Source organism: Podarcis cretensis (genome assembly GCF_951804945.1).
Source record: "Podarcis cretensis genome assembly, chromosome: 10".
NCBI classification, from domain to species: Eukaryota; Metazoa; Chordata; class Lepidosauria; order Squamata; family Lacertidae; genus Podarcis; species Podarcis cretensis.
Genome location: NC_137179.1, coordinates 12,781,865 through 12,806,050, shown reverse-complemented (window position 1 = coordinate 12,806,050; position 24,186 = coordinate 12,781,865). Strand labels below are relative to the sequence as shown.

General features: G+C 38.8%; 1 protein-coding gene across 33 annotated transcripts in view; it reads left to right on the top strand.

The window, feature by feature from the left end:
• C2CD5 (C2 calcium dependent domain containing 5) overlaps positions 1–24,186 on the top strand; it is an 88,414-nt gene that overhangs the window by 4,009 nt on the left and 60,219 nt on the right. For 8 of the 33 annotated variants that reach the window (XM_079992190.1, XM_079992182.1, XM_079992160.1 and 5 more), the window contains exons 2-11: positions 3,722–3,808; positions 4,245–4,416; positions 5,929–6,024; positions 7,129–7,284; positions 10,384–10,582; positions 13,267–13,476; positions 14,341–14,492; positions 18,126–18,317; positions 21,182–21,267; positions 22,070–22,102. In XM_079992190.1, coding sequence (XP_079848316.1) covers positions 3,722–3,808; positions 4,245–4,416; positions 5,929–6,024; positions 7,129–7,284; positions 10,384–10,582; positions 13,267–13,476; positions 14,341–14,492; positions 18,126–18,317; positions 21,182–21,267; positions 22,070–22,102 — 1,383 coding nt within the window. Of the gene's footprint in view, positions 1–2,661; positions 2,737–3,721; positions 3,809–4,244; positions 4,417–5,928; positions 6,025–7,128; positions 7,285–10,383; positions 10,583–13,266; positions 13,481–14,340; positions 14,493–18,125; positions 18,318–21,181; positions 21,268–22,069; positions 22,103–24,186 lie in introns of those variants that run through there. The other 25 variants (XM_079992176.1, XM_079992174.1, XM_079992180.1 and 22 more) reach the window with 12 other exon arrangements.

Here is a 24,186-nt window from a genome sequence, read left to right as displayed (position 1 = left end):
CGTTTCCGTGCGCTGCTCTGGTTTGCCAGAAGCAGCTTAGTCATGCTGGCCCCATGACCCGGAAGCTGTACGCCGGCTCCCTCGGCCAATAAAGCGAGATGAGCGCCGCAACCCTAGAGTCAGTCACGACTGGACCTAATGATCAGGGGGTCCCTTTAACTTACCCTTAACTTTAATCATGGACAATGCAGAGACAAGAGGCAAGTCTTTAGCATATGTGCCGCTGGGGTGCAAAGATCTGCCCAGCGCCCCCAAATTTAGTTGTGAGCGCCGTCATTGAGTTTGACAAGCGCCACCACTGGCACGGTGCATCTTTGGTAAATGAACGCACAAAGTCGAAAGTCCTTTAGTGAAACAGTAGGTATACATTTCCGTAATACCTAGGTATATATGTATTTTGTTTTTCTAGCTTGATCAAAATTATTTATTATTTCATAACAGGTAGGTAGTTAAGAGCTTCAGCGGTGGGTACCTGGCACCCCCCAGAATTCAGTTCCCGGGTGCTCCACACCCCTTGCACCCCTGGGTAAAGACGACCCTGCAGAGAACTGGGCATACAAGTAGTTTCTACATAGGTACCGCTTTTCCCCATCAGGGCATCTCTGTGATGTGGGAATTCATGTGGGTGTAAAGACAAAGCGCCTTTGCAAAAAAGGTGATAACTAGATTTAAGTCATTTCTGTTATCCACTGTTCGTTCATTTACACTGTTTTAAAATCAGTTGCAATGTCAGCTAGAGCACATCTGGTGATAATTCAGGGCACAATTGTGAACCAAATGTGGTTTAAAGCCCATTTAAGAGCCAGTGTGGTGTAGTGGTTAAGAGCAGTAGTCTCGTAATCTGGGGAACCGGGTTCGAGTCTCCGCTCCTCCACATGCAGCTGCTGGGTGACCTTGGGCTAGTCACACTTCTCTGAAGTCTCTCAGCCCCACTCACCCCACAGAGTGTTTGTTGTGGGGGAGGAAGGGAAAGGAGAATGTTAGCCGCTTTGAGACTCCCTAGGGTTGTGATAAAGCGGGATATCAAATCCAAACTCTTCTTCTTCACTCTTCTTCTTATTTTATGGTGGTTGTGGTGGCAAAAGAAATATTTCCCACTGATATTGCAACTGCAGAATGCCATCTGGCAGTGCTGCTTAGGAAAGACAGGAGGCTGATACAGTTGGATGACTGTGATTCTTTGGAATCAAATATCACTCACTCTGATATGCTTGAAATATGATCTGTCTTGGATAACAAGCCAGTTTCAGGAACTGTATAGGATGTCCCCTTAACAGTTGCATGGGTGATGGATTTCACCTGAGGTTGTGAACAAAGTACTTGGGGAAGTCTGGTCAACAATTTTCTCTCCTGACTTTCTTCTGTCCTAGCTGGTGACAGCCAGCTGAGAGGCTTTGCCTGCTGTTGTGTATTTGGTAATGAATACAACTTGACCAGAGGGTTCATTTTGGGCCACCTTGAAGGAGGCATGGTTGTTCACATTATTTAGCTGTTTATAAACTTCTGTGACAATTGTAGACTGCGGAAAGCCAGCATACAAAAAAGATTATGTATGTATGTAAATAATCACATAGAAAGATATTAATTCCACTTATTTTTGTACAAAAGTGTGCTTAAAATACTGACCTTTAATCTTCCATGTTAAATACTATTACTACACCGTGGAATGCCTCTGTTTTGTATTCTGCTCTTCAAAATGCAGTGTGTGGAAACATTGGAAGTCAAGCCTTTTTCAATGCCTGAAAGGTCAGATACAAGTCTGATGCAGAAAACCTTGTGGCCATCTGAAAAAACTGTGCTTGTTCTCTGAGTTGAACATGCACCTAAACTTTCCAACATTAAGAAGACTTGTGTCGATTGTGTTCCAATTATACAAATAGGAAAAGGAAATACTGTATAATAACTAACTTTTAGTCTCTTCGAGTGAGATCCAACATTTCACCAGCAGACACAATGGGACTCCTTTCTCTTTCTCCCCAACCCCATGCCTTTCCAAACTAGTTCTGGAGATGCCTCAGCCATCTGGAGCATATTTTGGAGGCGTATGGGGAGAAGAGAATTCACATTTGTGCGAGTGGTTGTCTGCTTTGCAAGTGGGATGCCACAATTTGTTATCACTCTTTGAGGTTTTCAAAATAAATACTAATTCTTCCCTGTCCTCAGCTGTTTAAAATTAGCTATGATTCTTCTGTAGATTAAAAAACAACCATGTGCAGAAAGAGCCTTTAAGCTCTGTGCCTTGCTTATCAGGCTCTGAGAAACTCTTGTGAGCTCTGGAGGCCTTCATGAGATCTTGGATGGCCTTGTGAGACCTTGTGCTGGCTCTGGAAGGTAAGATTGCTTGCTCAGGGGTAGTTCCAGGGAGGTTTGATTATACATGATTTTGACTTTACCTGCCACCCCCTGGAACATAACCTCCTTCAAGATGCAATCCTACTGTATATTAATAGACTAAATAATTTTGTTGTAGCAGTTATGAAGCTTCTGACAATGTTGGCTAAGCCATAGGAATGTGATGAATGTTGATGAACATTCTATCTCCTGAGTGAATTAAGCGGTTAGCCATAGAATGTTCAAAAGCATGGGGGAAGTTAAAGGACAGTTGGCCTTTTACAGAACCTAGAGATAGGCAGAGTTCTGTGGGCAAGGTAGGGAGACTGAGAGGCAGAAAAATGAATGAGAAGCCCGTCAGTCTCATGGTTGTTTGAGGGAGGAAGCCCAAGGTGTTTTAGCTTGGTAATCAAAGCTGTGTGTTTGCTTGGAAAATTTCTAATTTGGCTAATCTTCCAGACAAGCTCCTCTCAAATTTTGGGATATTGAGTCTTTTTGATTAAATATGAGTTACATCCTAAAGATTTCAAAGTTGCATCTATTAGAAAATTACATATGTTAAAGAGCTTTAGTACTCATTATTAATCTCTCTTCTGTATGTGAATAGAAACTTTCCATCTTACACATTAGTTTACATGTGTATTGATGGGGCTGTAGTTGGGAGATGAATCCTTAAGGGACCTTGCTCTACACCCCCCCCCCCCCCGAACATCTTAATTTTCTTTCTGCCTTGTTTTTCATTTTTCACTATATAATCTACAAGTGTATAAGTCCTTCACTTTCTCACATGTTCAATAATTATGTGTAGAATCTGCAAGCATGCTCACCCACAAACACTGTACAGTGAGCATATTGTTTTCACTGTCTAGCCCATTTTTCATCTCCCATATAAGCACAGCCATTTTCTTTCACACCAACTCATTTTCTCTCATTCTCACTGTTCTGCTATAAACCACACAGTGTTTTCTCTTATGTGCATTCAGTAATCATCTCCAGAGTCTTCTGAGCCTATGCATTGTTGTTTGCTGTCTCTTAGGAGGTATAACAGACTAACTGCTGAGGGATAGAAGTGCTAGCTGCATTGGAATTGAAGATGTAAGCTGGTTACTATCTGGTTTGGAACTTTGAGCCAATCTAGATGTTGGGGTTGTGACTTGGCATACCAGGACAAAAATTTCCACCTCCCCAGCTTTATAATTTCAAAGAACTCACAGTGTTAACTCAGGGCAATCACATTTAAAGGCCCATCCTACAGACATGTAGCAATGGTCTGTCAAATGTTTGAAAACAATTGCATGGCACTAACTTTATTTTAAAAGTGTAAGTTTTGGAAAAAGGTGGAGAACAAGATTTTGCTTCAATTTGTCTTTTTTTTTGGTATATTTTTCAGGTGAAGTTTGGAAACACCACATTTAAGACAGATGTGTATCCCAAATCTCTCAATCCTCAGTGGAATTCTGAATGGTTTAAATTTGAGGTAAATTCAACAAAAAAGGTAGACTTAGAAGCAAGTTATTAAGCCCAAAGAATGTCCATTTTCAACTAACAGCAGCTCCTCATTTTGTCTGAATCAGCACAAAATGTACTTAGTTTAATCTGGTTTGTCCAAAGAGAGAAGATCAAACTGGTTTCTGATTTTGGATTGTTTAGATAAACTGTAGCAAAAACTTAATTGCAGTTCCCATTTCAGACAGAAAAACAAACTAGTTGAAAAACAGAAGTGGATGTTTTGTAGTGGTCATCTGAACAGAACCATTTGGAATTCGTAGTTTTTGAGACCCCTACCAGTTTCATGTTAATCTTTATTGTATGCTCCACAGGGAATTTAAACTAGCAATTTTGAATCAATAAAGATTTTGTTAATACAGATTCTACCTTGTGAAATTTTGAAGCTCCATATTTTTATTTTCTAGGTGGATGATGAAGATCTACAAGATGAGCCTCTGCAGATAACTGTTCTTGATCATGATACTTATAGTGCTAATGATGCCATTGGAAAAGTTTACATTGATATTGATCCTCTCCTCTACAGTGAAGCAGCTACAGTTATCTCTGGCTGGTTTCCAATTTATGATACGATACATGGTGAGATTTTTAACATTGTTTTAAAACATATTTTATTTGGCAAATTGTTTAGGAGCGTTGAGGTAGACTTATTGTGCCATTTAAAATACAAAATAGTTTTAAGCTTTCCTGAGACATCAGTTGAGTTCTGTCAGTTTCACATGTTGTTTCAAATAAAAAAGTTGTGTTTAAAGTTATGCCATTTTTCTTTTGCCATGGACCCTAGCACTGGGATGACAAATCTTCCAATGCTAAATCCCTGAAAATCTGGACAAAAATAGTATTATATAATATGTGAGCAACACCTAAACAGTGCTGTGTAATAGCTGTTGTGATGCAGATTTTGGGTGATATTCGTTGTTAGTAGACTCGCAGAAGTCAGTGATCTAGTTAGATGTTGCCCTGTGTAATTTAAGTTTGTGTGTGTGTGTGATGCTGTTTTTATAAACAACAGTTAGAAAACCAACAATAATAAACAAATAGTACTGATATGTCTACATTAACCTTGTGGAAAGAAATTTAATTTAAATTAATTTTAGAAACAAATCAAAGAATTCTGCACTTAATGTGGTCACTTCAGTTATTCTTAACATTTTAAGATTATTTTAAGAGTACCAGGTGTAATCTTTAAATTACATTATGCCATTGTAATATTTTCTGAAAAACTTGCCTTAAAAAACTATTTATGGAAGGAATGCCTTTTATTTTAAGTAGACCTATGTTATGGAATGATCTGTACTCTTTTAAAAAGGATACAGCACATGACATAGGGTCATTAAGGGTGTTCCTCAATCAGTTTCCTGATGAACTTACTGGCTTTGACTCATGTTTCAAGGGATTAGAGTTCACAGAGTGGTGAAGCAATGTGCTGAAGCAGTAAGTTTTACTTGACATCAGGCTTACACCATCCTTGCAGCTAGGACATAACTATGGAGGGTTTCTTGCAGCTATTTAGATCTGTTCTTGACATACTCTCCAGTTTGACACTGTTGCAGAACTATGGTTGTTTTTATCTTCCCAAGATGCAGGTTTCCAAGAAGTTTTAATTCACTATAAAAGTTGCTCATACCTTTCATGTTGTATTCCATGTTGTATATCATGGATATACTATAATATGTGATGCCATAGAATAAAGAATATTCCAGTGCTATTTGGGACTAAAATACTGAATATGAATGTTCCGGTTGCTAAGTGAATCTGCCCAGTTATTAAAATTTTCATTAGAGGCCCTTTTATCGGTTACTTCACCTCAGTCAGGAAGAATCTGGTGACATGTGAAAGGACATTCTCTACCAGTACCTCCACTGCCCAGTTCATGTGGTGTGTTTAGTTTTCATTTGAGTACCTATTTGATTTTTAGTATTTTTGTGGCTCTCTTTTAATAGATTATCTATTGTTTTCTGTTCTTTAATTAATTCTGAACCCCCTTGGGAGTTTTTGGGCTGACAATGGTATTCCGATATTTAAAGCAATCATGGAAGACTTTCTATTCTAATACAAATTCTCACTTTCTCGTATATTTTTTACAAACAGGTATACGTGGAGAGATCAATGTGGTGGTGAAAGTAGACCTCTTCAATGATTTAAATCGTTTTAGACAGTCATCATGTGGAGTTAAATTTTTTTGCAGTAAGTCTAAAAACATAGTTGGAAAAAATTGTCTGTAAAAAATGAGATAAGTGATGTACTAAAGAAATAAAGCTTTTAAGATTTATATTCTCTAGATTGAAAATAGTCAGTTAGTGCAGAATACAATTGCCAGAAGAGACTGCCTGTTTGTTTCCATCCCCAATTCAAAGCGAATGGATTTATACATACATACATACATACATACATACATACATAAAAAGGTAAAGGGATCCCTGACCATTAGGTCCAGTCGCGGATGACTCTGGGGTTGCGGCGCTCATCTCGCTTTATTGGCCGAGGGAGCCGGCATACAGCTTCTGGGTCATGTGGCCAGCATGACTAAGCCGCTTCTGGCGAACCAGAGCAGTGCACGGAATAATAATAATAATAATAATAATAATAATAATAATAATAATAATAATAATAAATTTTATTTATATCCCGCCCTCCCCAGCCGAAGCCGGGCTCAGGGCGGCTAACAACACTAAAACAATACAACATTATAAAACATTATAAAAATAAATTAAAATCAAAATTGATGGCAACGGGAGCTCACCCCATTGCGGGGATTCGAACCACCGACCTTCTGATCGGCAAGTCCTAGGCTCTGTGGTTTAACCCATAGCGCCACCCGCGTCCCTACATACATACATACATACATATATTCAAACCCTTAATAATTTTGGCATCCAGATAGCTGAAGGAGCCACAACTCCCATACCAAGCTACCCACACTTTTGCAATCCTTTTCCGATCCCTTACTCCCAGTGCCTCCTTTGGAGGTGAGATGGGTATCAAGTAGCAAGGGGGCTTCTTTTTGGGGGGGGGGGCTGTGGTGTCCCAGCTATGGAATGCACTTTTCAAGAGGCTTCTTGGTACCAGTGCTTTTTAAATTTTCTTTTTAGTGCCTGATATTTTTAGCATGATTCATCTGTAAGCTTTTTATCTTTGTGTTTTATTGGTTGGGGGGGGGGTTGTATTTTTTTTTAAAAAAACATTCACATTGTTTTATTATAATCCGGCCTGGAATGAGTTGTGGGAAAAGGTGGTATATAGTTGTTTTAAATAATTAAATATTTTACACTGTGCTTGTGCTTTTAACAGCTACATCTATTCCAAAGTGCTATAAAGCTGTAATCATTCATGGGTTTGTAGAAGAACTGGTGGTTAATGAAGATCCAGAATATCAGTGGATAGACCGAATCCGTACACCAAGGGCATCAAATGAGGCCAGGCAGAGGCTTATTTCATTAATGTCAGGTAATTACAATATCATTTATTTCATTGAAAAAGGCACACATGAATCTAATAAAGGATCTGCATTTCTGTTAATTTCTGTTGAGCTGTTTTGCAGATTTTATTACTGTGTTTTAAAGCCAGCTGAACATTTTATAGTTAACATTACCTGAAAGAATAGAAAAGTATCGAGTTTGTAGTTCAGGGTTGCTTCCTGAATAATCCTAGCCACTGGAGACTCAGATGGCCATGGTGGTTAGGACAACATTCCACCAACAGCAACTGTTGTGCAAGCTACACCAGTTCCTCCGCAGAGGTAACTTGGCCACAAGCTAGTAAATGCATTAGTAATTATGTAGATGTTATTCATATAAATCTTGGTAAATAAAATAAAACAAGTAACTTTTAGACTGGATTATTGCAATGCACTCTATTTGTAGTTGCCCTTGAGGCTGATTTGGTGGTATATACAGTGGCTAGGATGCTTGATGGACTATCCTACCATGCACATATTACTTTTGTGCCAAAGGAATTGTGCTGGTTGTCTGTTTGCTGACAAACTGATTGTAACGTTTTGTTACTCTTCTTACAAAGCCCTGTACAGCTTGGGACCAGACTACTTGAGGGCCTCCTTCTGTTTAAACCAGCTCAGTCCCTGTATAAACCAGCTCATCATTGTGGGAGGCCCTTCTAGTCATGCACGTCCAGAAGAGTTGCATCATGTGCCTTCTCTGCTATGACACTCACATTGTCGAATGACCTCCACTTAGAGATATGATGCAGGTGTTTCACCAGCCAGTAAAAGCTTACCTGTCACAGTTGTCAATCCTGGCCACTGATCCTTAAATGAACCACAGCTTTAAATGAACTGGATATCTTACATTCTTTACAAAAAAACCAAATACAGTAAACTAGTTTGTTATTTTTATGATGAAAATGCTTTCTACATTTATTTTAAACAGATAAAAATAATTTCTCTCTTGGGTATTAGGAAGTCGACAAAAAATTATATTAATAGTAACTGGTAAACATTTCACTTTTTAACATATACAGTAACTTAATATAGCAATAATTTACAAACAGATACAGTAATTGCAACTTGGGGGTGGTGATTTCTAGTCTGCGTTGAAACTTTAGCTCACATTATACAGCAGCCACGTATCCCCTGGAAAGTTGGAATTTCAAAGGTCATTTTGAAATGTTGAACTATGTAAGCAATCTTTACAGAATAACAGTGTAGACACTGAATGAGTGAAGATCTGCTCTTAACTGCTTAATGATTCTTTTTCATATACTTGGCCGCTGATTCAGCCTACAGTTGTTTGTTTTGCACTGTTACTAATTATAGTAGTTCTAGCACTTAGCAAAAATATTTTTTTTACTTTCTGAAAGTATATTATTTACAGTATTTAAAAGTTGGAAATCTGTTATGTGCTTTCTGATGGAATATTGCCTCCTTTGGAGGGGGTCGTAGTCCCTCTGAAGGACTGTGGGGATTTCTGCACCATTTCTCTACTTTTTGCTCTTCAAGCACCTCCACATGCTCTATAAATTGCTTGCTTTGTGACATGTTCAGTAGTAGTTTGGAGGAGGTGTGTGGTCACAAGCATTTAGTTTTGAAGGTTGTTTTTTAATATCCGTAACAACATGGAAAGAGGATTTAAATTACATCCTGTTATACAGAAGATGTAATTCTTTTGTATAGCTAAAGTTTCAGTGTCCATTTATTTTCAAATTTTGCATCCATCTATGAATGCTTACATAGTACATGCAAGAGCAACACAATCGGGCCTGCCACAGAAAATGATCTACAAATATATTTAAAGTCTTCTTGTAGTCTGCAGGAAAACACTTTTGGTCTCGTCCTAATGATGGGTTTACAGTCTCAATGCACTTGCCTACTATTAACACTGCTCCCTAGAGATTTCTTGTTGATGAATTTTGCACATTAGAGAGTGTTTCTAAATTCTTTTCTAGGCAATGGATTTCAGCACTGCCTATCTATGTTTATTCTGAACTTAGTTTACTACTGAGTAAATGAGTATAGGAATGAAGCTGGCATAATTTATATTTATATTTAGAGAGATTACACACACACACACACACACACACACACACACACAGTGTCCATTGTTGTTTTGTTTAGCACTAATACATCAGCTGTTGCTCCTAGAAGCTGTCAGCATGCAACAGCAGCCATACCCAGGGTCCAGCTTTGATTAGCTGTCTAAACCAGGAGAGGGTAGCCAATGGATCTCAAACACTCAGTGAGTTAGGGACTTCCTCTGCATGTGAAGAAAGGCTCTGGAGGATTGTGCTGTTTTAAAATAAAAGTGTAGCAAATTTGTATAATAGCTCCTATTTTATCAGTATTATAATATATTAGAAAATGGCTTGAAGAAGAAGAAGAAGAAGAGGAGTTTGGATTTGATATCCCGCCTTTCACTCCCTTTAAGGAGTCTCAAAGCGGCTAACATTCTCCTTTCCCTTCCTCCCCCACAACAAACACTCTGTGAGGTGAGTGGGGCTGAGAGACTTCAGAGAAGTGTGACTGGCCCAAGGTCACCCAGCAGCTGCATGTGGAGGAGCGGAGATGCAAACACGGTTCCCCAGATTACGAGACTTCCGCTCTTAACCACTACACCATAGTGTGGTCTATTTTCATGGTTATAAAAAGTTTCAGCAGAGACACTAAGGGCCAATTCACAGACTATATAGTTGTCATGAATTTAACCTGTGTACAGGAAACTTGTTTGCAAATAAGCATATATCTGCATCTTTCTTATTTCTACTACAGGGATAGGGAGCCTGTGGCCCTTTAGATGTTGAAGGCTCATCAGACCTGAAGGATGAGTCCAACCACATCAGAAGGGCCATAGCTTCCCTGTAGCAGTTCTATAGGCATCTATAAAATATTTTTATGCACCTGTAAAATTGTAACTGGTGAAACAGTCCTTAAGCCCATGTACTTCTGGATGACAGAGCACAAAATTTTAAAAAAATGAATAAATCATGCTATCTAAATGTGAATACATTTTTCTGTTCTCATCTTTTTCTTATTATCAGACTTGCAAATATATTTTAAGTTAATTTCTGGCTAACTGGCATATACCTCTTTTGCAGGAGAGCTGCAAAGGAAGATTGGCTTGAAGGTACTTGAAATGAGAGGGAATGCAGTTGTTGGCTATTTGCAGTGTTTTGATCTGGAGGGAGAATCTGGACTAGTAGTACGAGCCATAGGAACAGCCTGTACCTTGGATAAATTAAGTAACACATCAGCATTCTTACCCACATGTAATTCCCCATCCAAAGATATGAAGGAGTAAGTATGAGTCAGATGTTCATTGGAAAGAGATTTTCATGTTTTGTTTATATACTCATACAGTTTTGCATAATTTCATTTGTCTGCTGTGATTTCATACACATGTTCCTGCCTACCAATTTTGTTGGTAATTTTTTGGAATTTAGAAATCTGAGGGGATTCAAAATGAACTGATGGTCCTATTTGACCAGATGCTGCAGAAATAAAATGTGTGTGACAAATGCCTATGCAGTCATACCATATATAATTCTAGCAGTGTTACACAAGGTGCTGCTGATTGTGTTTGCCTCTTCTACGTTGCAGTTCAATGTGCGAGTTTTCCTGGTGGTGAACCTGCATCAATGGAATGTTTTGTCTTTCAGAATCTTTTGCCATATTACAGTTTTTCAACAGGCCTTCTGTTTCCAGTACTTGTAGTCTGAATGTGCATCTGCATAAGAGACAAAAGTATTACAATGTGAATATTAAATGCTATAGTACCATAAGATGCTAATATGTGTTAAGCTATTTCTATCAGGTTCTTATATCTGCCTTTATTCTAAATAAGAGAGGGAAGCACCAAGTTGTCTTTGCTGCTCTTTGACCTGAAATAGTAGGCAAGCTTTCACTTCACTTATAGTTCATGGAGTTCAGTTTTTAGCATGAGCAAGTGAAACAAAAATAGTAGCATGCCAGCCTGAAAGCACCTTGTTTGGGAAAGCTATGTATATGCCTGGTGAAATAGCATCTAGCTACATTTACAGCATCATAAAGGCTTTTTTATGCCAGCCCTAAGAGAAGGACCAGCATATGTTTTTTCTGTGTGTGTAAATTGGGATTATGTGTGCTCTAGCTGAGATAGCTGGAATCTTGAAAACTATCCGTTATTTAAGAGCTTATTATTGAAAATAATTATTTTCATACATTGAAGTATGTGCAAATGTTAGACTCACCCTCCCGTAACTGTATATTTTGTCAATATGCTTTGTACACTGCTGTTGCTGGGATTGCTGAACCTTAGGTTTCACACCTATCTCATAATTCTGCAGTTAAACTTGTCACATTCTGTTTCCATATCCCTCTAAGGTTGGCTCAGGTTTTATGAGCTGCTGCAGGAAGCACCACACTGACATGGTCTGTGTGAAAGCAATTGATAGCTAAATGCAGGGTATATGACCAAAGTTAGTCTGTGCGATAGCTAGTCAAGTTGCTTTTGCACTGGTAAGATAAATGCTTCCAAATCTTCATTCTGAATTAAGCTTCATTCATTGTTCAGAGTTGATGCTACTTTGTCATGGTTGATCAGACGATCAAAACAAAACGCTTTGTGAACTCGAATGTCACTGCCTATTTTTATTTATTTCTGTTTTCAGCTAGCCATGAGACTGGTCCACAGATACTGGCTTGGCTTGCTAGCCAACCCTTACTTGATCTTGCAAAATACATCCTTCCTCAAATCCTCTGGCATGCACAGAGGGCTTGGGGGGGAAGAGTAGAGATTTTTCCCCTTTTAGCCTTAGTATGGAGAGAAATACTGCAACCCAGAGTATATTTTTCCCCTGCTGTTTCTTGCCTTTTCCAATTCTCAGCACAAGTGAGAGTTTAGAGAAGTATGGGCTACTGGGTTTTATTTTCATCAGAAAACATGAGAAACTCATATATTATGAGTAATTTGTATATACCCATCTTTTTGCTAAGAGCCATGTTTTTTTAAAAAGGAAGACAGTTTTTCTTTACAAAGCTTCCCTGTAGTGGAATCATAGGTCCATAAGTAAAACCATGCAATTGCCACATTGCTTTTACACATCTAATAACCTGTTAAGAATGTTCGCCCTACATCTGTTGTCATTCCATCTTGAAAAGAAAATGGAAACATTATTTCTCCATTCCCTGGTTGCACCTTGCATGCTAAGATTTTTATGTTTATTAGAAACAGAATTAAGCCAGTCTAAAGAAATTGCATTGAATCCAGGTATTACAAGATTAGCAGGCACCTGCGGGTGTTTCTTTCTTCCCAGTTAACACATTGCTACAGATACAATGTCACTTTTAACAAGGTAATGCTTAGCTGCTTTCTTAAGATTTCATCTTAACTGTTTAGAGCAGGGGTGTAAAAAAAATGAGTTGGAGGGCCAACTTCTCAGTGAGTAGATCCTTGGGAACCACATGCATTTTTTAAAAATAAAAAAATGTGAATCCCAGCACAATTTGTTAAACATCTGCTGCTGAGTCCCCCCCCCCACACCACAATTTCAAGTATTTCACTGTCTGGTGTATATCCCTGACGGGGAGGGGGGGAGCTATGAACGAGAAGCTCCTGTCGGAATCCACTGTCCATTGGCTCCCTAGTTCATCTCCCTTGTGTGAGCATAATTAATTTGCTGAGGCCTTTACTTAGCATGAGATAAATTGGAGTGGCAGGCTAGAGCCATGTCGTCGATTGATCTGCTTGCGAGGAAGCATGCCAGTTTGCCATTTTTGGCTTCTTGGCTCACAAGACTGAAGTTCTGTGAAATATGGTAGGTGTCCTGTGGGCCATGTTGGGAACCACAAAAATATATGATAAGGCCCTCAAGCCTTACGTTTGACACCCCTGCTTTAGAGCCTGCTCTTAAAGCTCCCTGAAATATTTTTTAAATGTAACTGTGCAATCTTTTGTATGTATTTTTTTTCTTTCCTTCCGCCTTGGCTGCAAATTCTCTCAGGTCTCCGCTGGTTCATCCACCAAGCCATGGATGTCGCTCGACTCACAACAGCCCAATTCACACAGCTACTGGCTCACGGCTTACTCAGAACTTCTCTGTGTCTGTTCCCACTCTCATCTACACTGGTACGAGACTGCTCAGACTCAGAAGCTGGGGAGAGACAGGCTACAGGCACAGTGACTGCAAAGGGCAGGCAGGCAGGCAGTGTAGGCAGGTACCACAAAACTTTTCTCACTGGGAGTCTTACTCCTGGAAATAACTACATTAGTCTCCATCTGATACAACAGAGGTGATAGGTGACTGGAATTTAACCATCTGTTGCTGTACTTTTGCTTGGTGTGTGAGTGAGTTTTTTTCCCTTTCCAGTTATAAACTGAAAAACCTAAGGTGTGAAAATATCCCTTGTCATGGGGGGGGGGGGAAATATACATCTTGATTGGGCTTCAGGCTTAATCATGATGTCCTCAAAGATGTTTCTGTGACTGAAGTCTTAATTTGGACAAACAGGTAAGGTACTATTAAATGTAATCAAGGTTGTCAATACAATGGTATCAGTCTGGTTTCCTTCTTTGTTTTTAGCTGTGGCACACTGCAGATGCTAAAGGATAAGGAAACTTTCTTGGAAATATATATGTGTGTGTGTATATATAAGTGTCTGTGTCTGTGTGTATATAAACACACAGATATATGGTCTGCAATTGTCTTTGTTTTCCTTTTTGATAATCTGGTTCAAAAAAGCATTTTGCACTGCTGCCCCAAGTGATGGTTTTGATGGGTTTTACTTTCTTTGCCTGTTTTTCTTGGTTTTTGATGCTTCATTCCTCAGCTGTGTATTTTGTTCTTGTTTTTCTTTTGCTATCAAATATTTGCCATCTCCCTGCAATAATGCTGAGTTGGTAAACAAACGTTTTGGTTTTTTGCCGTTGCCTTTGGCCTCATAATCCAGCTTTGCACTTCAGGACAACTAGTGGCCCTTCCCCATCCCTTCCCACACCCTGTTGTTGGGATCATGCTGCTATCAGCCCGGTCCTTTGGCATAGGATCACTGAATATGTTTCCACCTTCTTCTGGCAGGATTCCTTTCAATGAAGATCCCAATCCCAATCCTCATTCATCAGGACCCTCCACCCCTCTGAAAAACCAAATCTATTCCTTTTCACCTTCCAAGTCCTACAGTCGACAGTCCTCTTCTTCTGACACAGATTTGAGTTTGACACCCAAAACTGGTAAGGTGCTGCCACCCACGTTATTTTGATTTATTTATTTATTTTGTTTAATTTGTGTTGTTTCTATTAGCTTTTTTACTCACTTCCTTTTCTCTGTTTTTGGGCATGTAAGTTAGCACAACAACCCTAAAATAGGAGATCTCTCCTACTCCAATAAAGTTTGAAAACTGTCTATATGTCTAACTCTTATGAATTGCTTTTTGCATTATTTAGTTTATGGACAGCTTTTGCAAGCTGACATATAGTACATCAGAATATAACAGAAAGGTCACAAGGAGTTTCTTTTAATTTCCTCCACATCATATTGCAAATTATGGAGATAAATAGTCACCATAATATGTTGGGGAAGTAGTTTCGCATGTCCTTTTTAACAGTGTCATACTCATAAGACTAACTATCTTCTAATCCAAATATGTTTCTGTATGCGTGCACTTCTTGGCAATTAATCACCTGAGCTTTCTAGAAATTTGGCTGATGGGCTGCCTGCTGAGCTGCTTCCAAGCTATGTACAACTGGCATAGACACCACCTACTTTAAGATAGTAGTAAATTCTTGTTAGCAACTTATGTTTTTGATGTAGAAAACATTTTAAGTTTTATTATTTCATTTAATGTATGGAGTGAATGCATGCCATCTTACAAACACTGAACAAATGCCATCATCCCTTAATGTTGCTGCTTTACTCTGCCTGCTAATTCAGTGGTTCTCAAACCGTGGGACAGGCTTCCCTTAGGAGGCATGAGGCACCAGGAGAAAGGTTGTGAAGTTCCAGTCAGGGATAGGATCTCGAAAATTGTAGTGCCGTCCTTGGGCTCCAACCGAGACCTCAGTGGTGTACCCCCTGACAGACAACCTCTCTGATCAATGTGGGACTTGAGGCAAATTGCATCCTCAGTGTCCCATCTTCTCAGGGTGATTTGACAGACAAGAAACCTAGAAACCTAGAAACTGCTACTGCTTTTATCTTTGATGAATCACTATGCAAAGCTCCAGTTTTCTTTTCTAAAATATATATGGGGGGTATTATCCAGATCCTTATGCATAACTGCAAGTCACTTGCACCTAATTTAGGTGCAAGGATCTCTACGGGTTCATCTGTGGAAAATAATTGATATTATGTGCAGAATGTAGTGGATGTTTGAAAAGGAGCCTGAGTTCAGAAAGTTTGAGAAACACTGCTCTAACTATATGGCTATGTGCATTAATTTTCATGCAATCTACTTTTGTTCTTTTTATCTTTAAGAACAAACTCTGCTAGAAGATAATGCAATTGTTTTGGTTGTCTTTTTGTTTTTTGAAATAATAATTTTAGAAAATGCTACAGAATCTCAGCTATGAACAGCTGTATTTTAAATCCGGTTTTCCCCTGCCCCATTTTGTTGTTGTTGCACTTGACAATATTGTAGGCTGGGGAAACCCAGCTGGATGGGCGGGGTATAAATAATAAATTATTATCATTATTATTATTGTTGTTGTTGTTGTAGGTGAATTTAGTAATGTTAGGGAGTATGTTTTTCATCTGTTTCCTCTTAAAAGAGTATATCTTTATTTTGTACTTCCTTTGCTAGATAAAATGATACCTACTGTACATTCCTGTTTATGTTGATTTAAGAGGCTATTTTAACATGTGGTGTGGATCTAAACTTGATCATACTTTGAGTAGGCCTATGGTATCCATGTGGGACGCAGGTGGCGCTGTGGGTTAAAGCCTCAGCGCCTAGGACTTGCCGATCGAAAGGTCGGCGGTTTGAATCCCTGCGGCGGGGTGCGCTCCCGCTGCTTGGTCCCAGCGCCTGCCAACCTAGCAGTTCGAAAGCACCTCCGGGTGCAAGTAGATAAATAGGGACCGCTTACCAGCGGGAAGGTAAACGGCGTTTCCGTGTGCGGCTCTGGCTCGCCAGAGCAGCGATGTCACGCTGGCCACGTGACCCGGAAGTGTCTCCGGACAGCGCTGGCCCCTGGCCTCTTGAGTGAGATGGGCGCACAACCCCAGAGTCTGTCAAGACTGGCCCGTACGGGCAGGGGTACCTTTACCTTTACCTTACCTATGGTATCCATGGGACTTAAAATAACTTAAGTTGGCTTCGCTGGGTCTATTTTAAGTATGGATCCAACCCATTGTCTTTACAGAAATAAATTATTTTTTTATGCTGTTGAATTTAAAGAAATTGAAAGAAATAGTTAACATGGCATTAACCATTCTTAGAAAGTAGGCTAACATTTGTGCATGTGTGTGAGGGAGAGAGAGACAGGCACGCACGCACACATACACACACACAGAGAGAGAGAGAGAGAGAGAGAGAGAGAGAGAGAGAGACAACATTTACTGCACTAGATCTAATATAACTAATGGGAGGAGCAAAGATCTGAACAACTTGTCCAAAATCTTGCACTCACTTAATTCCTTTGACTTTGGTGAAATTTAAATAGGCTAATTGGCCAGACCATGGATGGAATCCAAAGGGACTCTCATGCAAATGGGATACATTTCTGCTCATACCAAGTGTGTTTGTGTGTGTGTGTGTGGGGGGATTCTACATTTTCTTCTGATTCCTTCCTCCATCTGCATCTACCCTGTTTCATATCCCATGCCATTCCTTATGACCCCAGTCCTTTTCATTGGCTGAAGCCAGACACAGTGTCTGGAAAGCTTCATTCCATTAGTAGAATTCCACTTGGAGTTTGTTGGATCTCAAACTGTGAAACTAGTTCCATGATCTCAAGAGAAGTTAAGACACATTCGCTTGGAGAGCAAGCCTCTGTAATGCATGACAATCAATAAGAGTTTTCAAAAACAGATTTCATACTGAAAGTTACTTCCTCATTCCACTGATAGAACACTTCCCATTCACTAAGTGGCACCATAGACTACAATCACGTTTAACCAGATAGAGTATACTAATAGAAATGATGGTGTATATTCTTTCTAAATATATTACAAGTGTATATTGCTAAAAAAGGGCCAAGTTTTGCTGTCAGTGTAGGTTAAGTGTTAGTGATTAGCATCTTCAGAATGCTACTTTGATGCAGCTTAGTCTTGATTTATGACTCGTGCTGTTTTTTGTTTTTTGCAAACCAGCAGAGTAATCTTCCTAATAAAATGTTGCTAGCTGATTTTCTAACACTGGTCATTACCCTAACATATATGTGGAGGAAATTGAGAAGATAGGAACTAAAAGAGTAGATCAAACATGATATTTTTACATGAAATAAAAATTAAAGGCTGTGTGGTTCAGGTTAAGAAATTTCAAAATTTTTCTGAAAAAGAAAATGTACATTTTTTAGGCTCATGGAAAGTAGCTGTTCATCATCTGCAAGCAAATTTATTTTGAATATCAGAGTTTGAAATAAAAGTAAAAGCACATTGAAACTATTCCTGCTATTAAGGAAGAACAGTTTTTTAAAGTATCATTTGAATGTGCTCTTCATTCACATTGTAGTGCTGTATTTGTCATTTCATTTATTGTATGTCAGTAATAGCTCATTCATATTCTGTTAGGTTGTCTGTTCGTTTTTACAAAATTTGGTTTTGCTTGATTCATTTTGCTTTTTTTCTTCATTTTGCTTTTTTTCTTTTTGATTTCTTTTTAGTCATCTTCTGAAATCTATCATCTCTACTGCTTCCCTCCACAGCACTTTCCCCCCAGGGACCTAGGATTTTCCTGTATCCCAGCTCCCCTACACTATCTTGTGATTTCCCACAGCTTAAACAGCCCTGTCTCCTTCTCTCTGGGTCTATCTCTAACCCTCTTCACTCTAGCCATGCCAACCCAATTCTGAGGAAAAGTGTTTCTTTCACTGAAGAGCTGCTTCTGGCTGCTTCTGGTAGGATCAATCTTAAATCGCCTTGCTGTTTTTTTTTTAGTCCCACTATTGGCGCTGAGGGTAGTTTTAAAGCTTCTCTTGTTTTCGCTGCACACCCTTTTAAAACTCTGAAAACTGCTGGCTGCATGACGATAACAAAAGTCTACTCACTAAATGGGTTTTTCAACTTAATCAGCTTTCCCCCCCTTTAAAGTTTGGTCACCATTTAAAGAAACCTCATCCTTTTTATACTACAGACTTTTCTCTTTTTTTCTCCAAAAACTTTACCAAGCATTGGTAATTGGCTTGTTTTTCATCATTAGATGGTGATGTAATAATTCATTTCCAGTCATTTTAAAATGTTCCTCTGTTTTACCTGGAACAAGCATTCATTCTTCCTCTTCAGGCCATTTCTATTACTCTGTTGACCATCATGTGGCCATCAGCCATATTTGGTTTCTGTCCTGTTTTGAATACCATTCCCAATATGCACCTGTTTTGCCTGTTATTTCTCTAGATTGCTTTGCTGAATACATACTTGGTTAGTGTATGTCTACAGGTAGTGTTTTAGTTGTCCTTTCTTCTGCAAAAATATGTTTCATTTCCACAAATAGTCTTCATTCCATTCTGTCTTCGTTCTTAGTATTGTATAGTCCCTTGTAAGATATCAAATTAGATTGACAATACTGAATGGGACTATACAGATGCTAATGTTAGTTTCCTTATCCAAAAGCAGCTAAAAATATTTCCTTTGATATTTGTTTTTGTCCTTACTCTAGAATCTGGCAGTTTTAATAAAAGTGGGGGCGACCAGCAACATGTAGATTACCAATATAAGTTCAGACACTTACAACCACTTTCTGCTTGCATTATTTGGATTTGTGAATTTGCAAGTGGTTAAAAAATTCCAACCATTTTGAAATTAATGTGTGAATGGGTGGGAAATCTTACACCTTACAATGAGCTTATCTGTTCAAATTGTGGGTTTCTTTTTACTTGCCTTATTTTAAACAGATTAGTTTTTAGTCTAGTATAGGATAGTATTTAGTGTATGCATCAGTATCTGAATTGTCAAATGGAATGGCTGTCCATATTTATTTGAGATAGGGATGCCTTTAAGGGGGACAAGGGGCTGAGAGCCCCCCCCAATTTTCAAGGAAGTGGACAGGCCCCCTCAATATTCTGCAGCAATGTTTGCACACTGTGAGCATGCCATGTGAAGTGTGCACATCATGCTCAAGCTGCACAGTGTGTGTGTGACATGTCAGCATGTTGCAGAGCGTGGGCGAGTGACGCCAGTGTGTTGTGTGGTGTGCAGGCACAGTGTGCGCACGTTGTGTGATACTGGCCCCCTCAGTTGCAGGGGCAAGCCGGTGTGCCTGATTTTGAGATACTTAGAGTGCCAGTGATGTTCTCTTTTGTACGTACTACGTGCTAATGGGCAAGACCCCTTTATTTCAGTGAGGCTTGCCCAGAAGCAGTTTCTGGTGGTTCATATCTTACGAGAGAGAATAAGCATTTCATCACTGGAATTGTTATGATTTTTAGACAAGACTGATCCATATTGGTGTAAGGAAACTAGGCAGCATTGAAACAAGCCCTTAGCAAGTATATTGTAAAAAACATTACTGGCTTTGATAGTAGAAATTGCGTTAGAAACACAGGAAGCTGCTTTCTGCGAAGTTAGACCTTTGGTCCACCTGCCTACACAGGCAGCTTCTCTCCAGAGTTTCAAGAAATAGTTTCCTTTCCCTACCTGCCAATGTCAGGGATTAAACCTTTGCATGTTTTCTACCCCTGAGCTGCGGCCTTCCTTATTATTTTAGATGCTCCTGCTGTGTGAACACTGAGGTGTAATGCCCCTAAATGCTTTAATACTTTACCCTGAAAATTTTACTGTAGAAACTAAAAGTGTTGACAGTTGCACGTTTGCCTTTCTAAATGCTCTGCGCTCATGTGAATATCATATACAGTAGTGCCCCGCAAGATGAATGCCTCGCAAGACGAAAAACCCGCTAGACGAAAGGGTTTTCTGTTTTTCGAGATGAATTTCCCTATGGGCTTGCTTTGCAAGACGAAAACGTCTTGCGAGTTTTTTCCCTTTCCCCCCCTTTTTCTAAGCCGCTAATAGCCGCTAAGCCGCTAATAGCACTAATCCGCTAAGCCGCTAATAGGGATGCTTCGCATGACGAAAAAACCGCTAGACGAAGAGACTCGCGGAACGGATTATTTTCGTCTTGCGAGGCACCACTGTAGTGCAAAACTCTAGACCACTGTTGTGGTGCAAAAATGTTCTATTACTCTGAAACTTTTGAAAAGAGAAGTACATAAATAATCCAATTAATGTCAGGAGAAGAGAGTCACAATCTTTTGCCAACAGTACACTGAAACCTCTAAAACGATAGGTTTTACTTAACCACAATTTATGAGCATGCTGACAGATTTTTTTATTCTAATTGATGACCTGCTTGTAAAAGTTAGAGCCTGAAGTTCCCAGTATTATCAGTGAAAGAAAGAACAAACTATGTTTAAATCTTTCGACCTTCTACTGTTTTATTTCTATCTACACTAAATCTCTTTTAATTTTTCTGTACATGTTGATGGAAAATTTTGCCATCTTTTTGATGCATCAGATAAATAAAAATACATTTTTAGGTCTTCTGTACAATTAGAAATAAAAAGACCGACACATTGTATTTATCAAAATATGGTTTTTTGTGCAAAGGTACTTGGTAAATGATTTTGGCTTTCCGAATCTTGCAAGTTTGAACTTTCATAATTCTTCCATTTGCATGTATATGCCATGTTTTTTAAATGAAAATTCAGTATAATATATTATTTAGCTGTTTGATATGACTGCTTACTTACATGCTGATATCCTTTAGGAATGGGCAGTGGGAGTGCTGGAAAAGAAGGGGGGCCATTAAAAGCTCTGTTAAGACAGCAAACTCAGACGGCTTTGGAGCAAAGGGTAAGAAAAGCATGATAATCCTATTTTTAACTTGCATGTCTGAACCTGTCACTGTGGAAATGTCTCTTTATCAACTGCTAATTTCCTTGTTCATTAAACAACTGTTATCTCCTTATGTTGATCCTGAACTGTATGGGATTTAATCCTTGTTCAGATGGGAGAATTAGATATCCAAAACAAGGACATGCCATGGAGTATTCCACCATAAGTATGTACAGTGTTTCTGTCCTTTCTCCCAATTTGATAAACACTGTTGGATATCCATACTCAGACTCTAGAGAGCTCTAAAACAGAATTTAAAAAGCTAAATCTTCATGTAAATGAATTTGTGTGCCATGTCAAAGCAGCTATAACCTCCTCCAACTGCTCCCTAAGCTTGTATTTTTTAAGTGGCTATGAACTAGAACTATAAGCACATTCTGCCTAATGCAGCCTTTCTCAACCTGTGGGTCCCCAGATGCTGTTGAACTGCAACTCCCATCACCCTAGCTAGCAGGGCCAGAGCTCAGGGATGATGGGAATTGTAGTCCAACAACATCTAGGGACCCACAGATTGAGAACCGCTGGCCTAATGGATCTAAGCTCAGCTGGATACCTGCACCTAAATTCTTTGTGAATTTCTGATTTCTTCACTAAAGACAAACTTTTACTTGGGTTTAGAGGACTGTACCAAATGTTATATACTTAACACTGTATATGCACACACCATTAAAATGTGGATTAATTCTAAAATGAATAGCAACATTAAGTTTGTATAAGTTGGATGATTCTCTTTTCATTTCTTGTGTTACCCATTGCTAAGGGAGGATCGCCTCATAGGTTCTGTAGAAGGCGGGTATGTTCCAAATCATTGTGTGACATTTCTTTTAAGCCCTCTCTTTTTGTGTTAATTTTATTTTGAAAACCCCTTTCGAGTTCGGAGTTACATTTTAGGAATTTGGCATTATTTGTTAATAGTATTATTTCCAGATTCCCTTTAGAATCCTTCGGATGCAAATTTATAAAGATTTCTCCTCAGACCATTTAACAAATCCAAGTCCTCCTTCTTAACCAATAGTCCGCATGACTGTACATTTCATTTAACTTTTCATTTCATTTAAATAGCAATTCATATTGTTTATTTTGTAATGTTTAATTTGAAAATAAACTAACGCAAAAAGGAAGTTTTTACCCTGTGCCCCTGTCTTAGTAATTTAAATGTTTTGTGGGTTTTTATATGTTGTTCGGGTTGATAAACTTCATTTTTAAACTCCCTTTGCAAGCTTTTAATACTTTGATGAATTCTTTATTAATACGTTTATTAGTCATGAACAATAATTATAAATGAGATACAACTTTGAAAAAAGCTAGGCTTAAAATGTATCTTTAAAAATGCCCTATACCTTCACACCGAAAAGTAGCATATAAACTCTGTGTGATGGTACATTGTGGGTCTAATTGGCATACTTGAAATATGCTTTAATTTTACATCTGCTTCTGTTTTCCCCTCTCCAGTCAAACCATTTGTTAGTCATCTGTAGTGCAACAAACCGAGTATTACAGCTATGTTCCTTCTATTGATTTTTGTGTGGATTATGCAGAAGTGTTTGTTCCTGTAGCCTGTACCAGTTTTAGGGGTTAGATTATAAGCCAGTAATGTGGCTAGGAAATAATTTCCAGGGGCTGGTTCTGATGTTACATTCGCTACTTAAGGAATGTAAGAAAATGGCTGAAGATGTATTAATGTTTGTTCTGAATTATTATATGTGCAAAAATATACTCCCAATACTAAGAAAATAATATCATGGCAGTGAACAGCTTAAAATCAACAATAAAATTACATTCATAAAACAAGTACTGTACAAAAAAACACTACAAATCGGCAATCATTTTAATAAATCAACATAGTAGGATTACCTCTCAGAGTAGGCCTAGGTGAACAGATGAGTTGGATTAAAGGGACATCTAGTTCAAAACTCTTCTCTCCTAAAGCAGCTCCCTAGATGTCCCCAGGTGCCTCTCAAATTGGAAATAGTATAAGCAAAGTCTTAAGATTGCTCATATATACTGGTATGCTGTGTTGTGTGATTGCACAGCTGGCTTTTTTTTTTTTTAAAAAAAAAAAACCCATTGACTTATAGTACAAGGAACTGGAGTGGAAATGGGTTGAGAGCTCTTGTGAGATGATTTATTGTTGATGTCTCCTGTGCAAATGCATTTTGCAGTCTTTTTATTATGCCTTTTTAATTGGAATACACGGGACGTAGGGCTCTTGTTGGCTATTGGTCATGAAACCTCTACATTTGGAGACTATATAACTCTGAATATCAGGACTAAATATAATTAGAAGTCATGAGATTAAAATGTAGATGGCATGGGACAGGCCTATGTATCATGAGCTAGAATATGGCAGATGCCAAAATTACGGTTTGGTTTTATATATTGATCTAGTTTGCAAATTACACCAAACCATGGTTTGTGTTGCAAGGAAGAGCTGTAGTGAGTCTTGGGCTCGTGCCCTCCCCCTCTTGTTTCAGGCATGGAGATCAGAAACTTCTGTTTTAGATTATCCACAGTTTAGCATTATATCCAAAGCCTAAACAGTGGATAATCTTAACTGTCCTTAGTGAAAACAAGTCAGCATAAACTATGCTTTGAACTTGTCTTGTTTCCAATCACCATAGTTAAGACTGACCACAGTTTGTCAAGGTTTGGGCAACACAACAAAATGTGGTTAGTGTAAAACAGAAGAAAAACTTATGAATGCCTCCTCACTGCCACCCTGGAAGAAGACGATGGTGGTGGGGGAACACACAGGCCAAAGGCTTGCTTCAGATCATCCTCATGGTTTAGCATTACAAGCAAACGATTCATTGCGAGTTTGAACTGGAAAAAAATGAGATGGCTTGAAATAATCATGGTAATGCAGGCTTAGAGGTT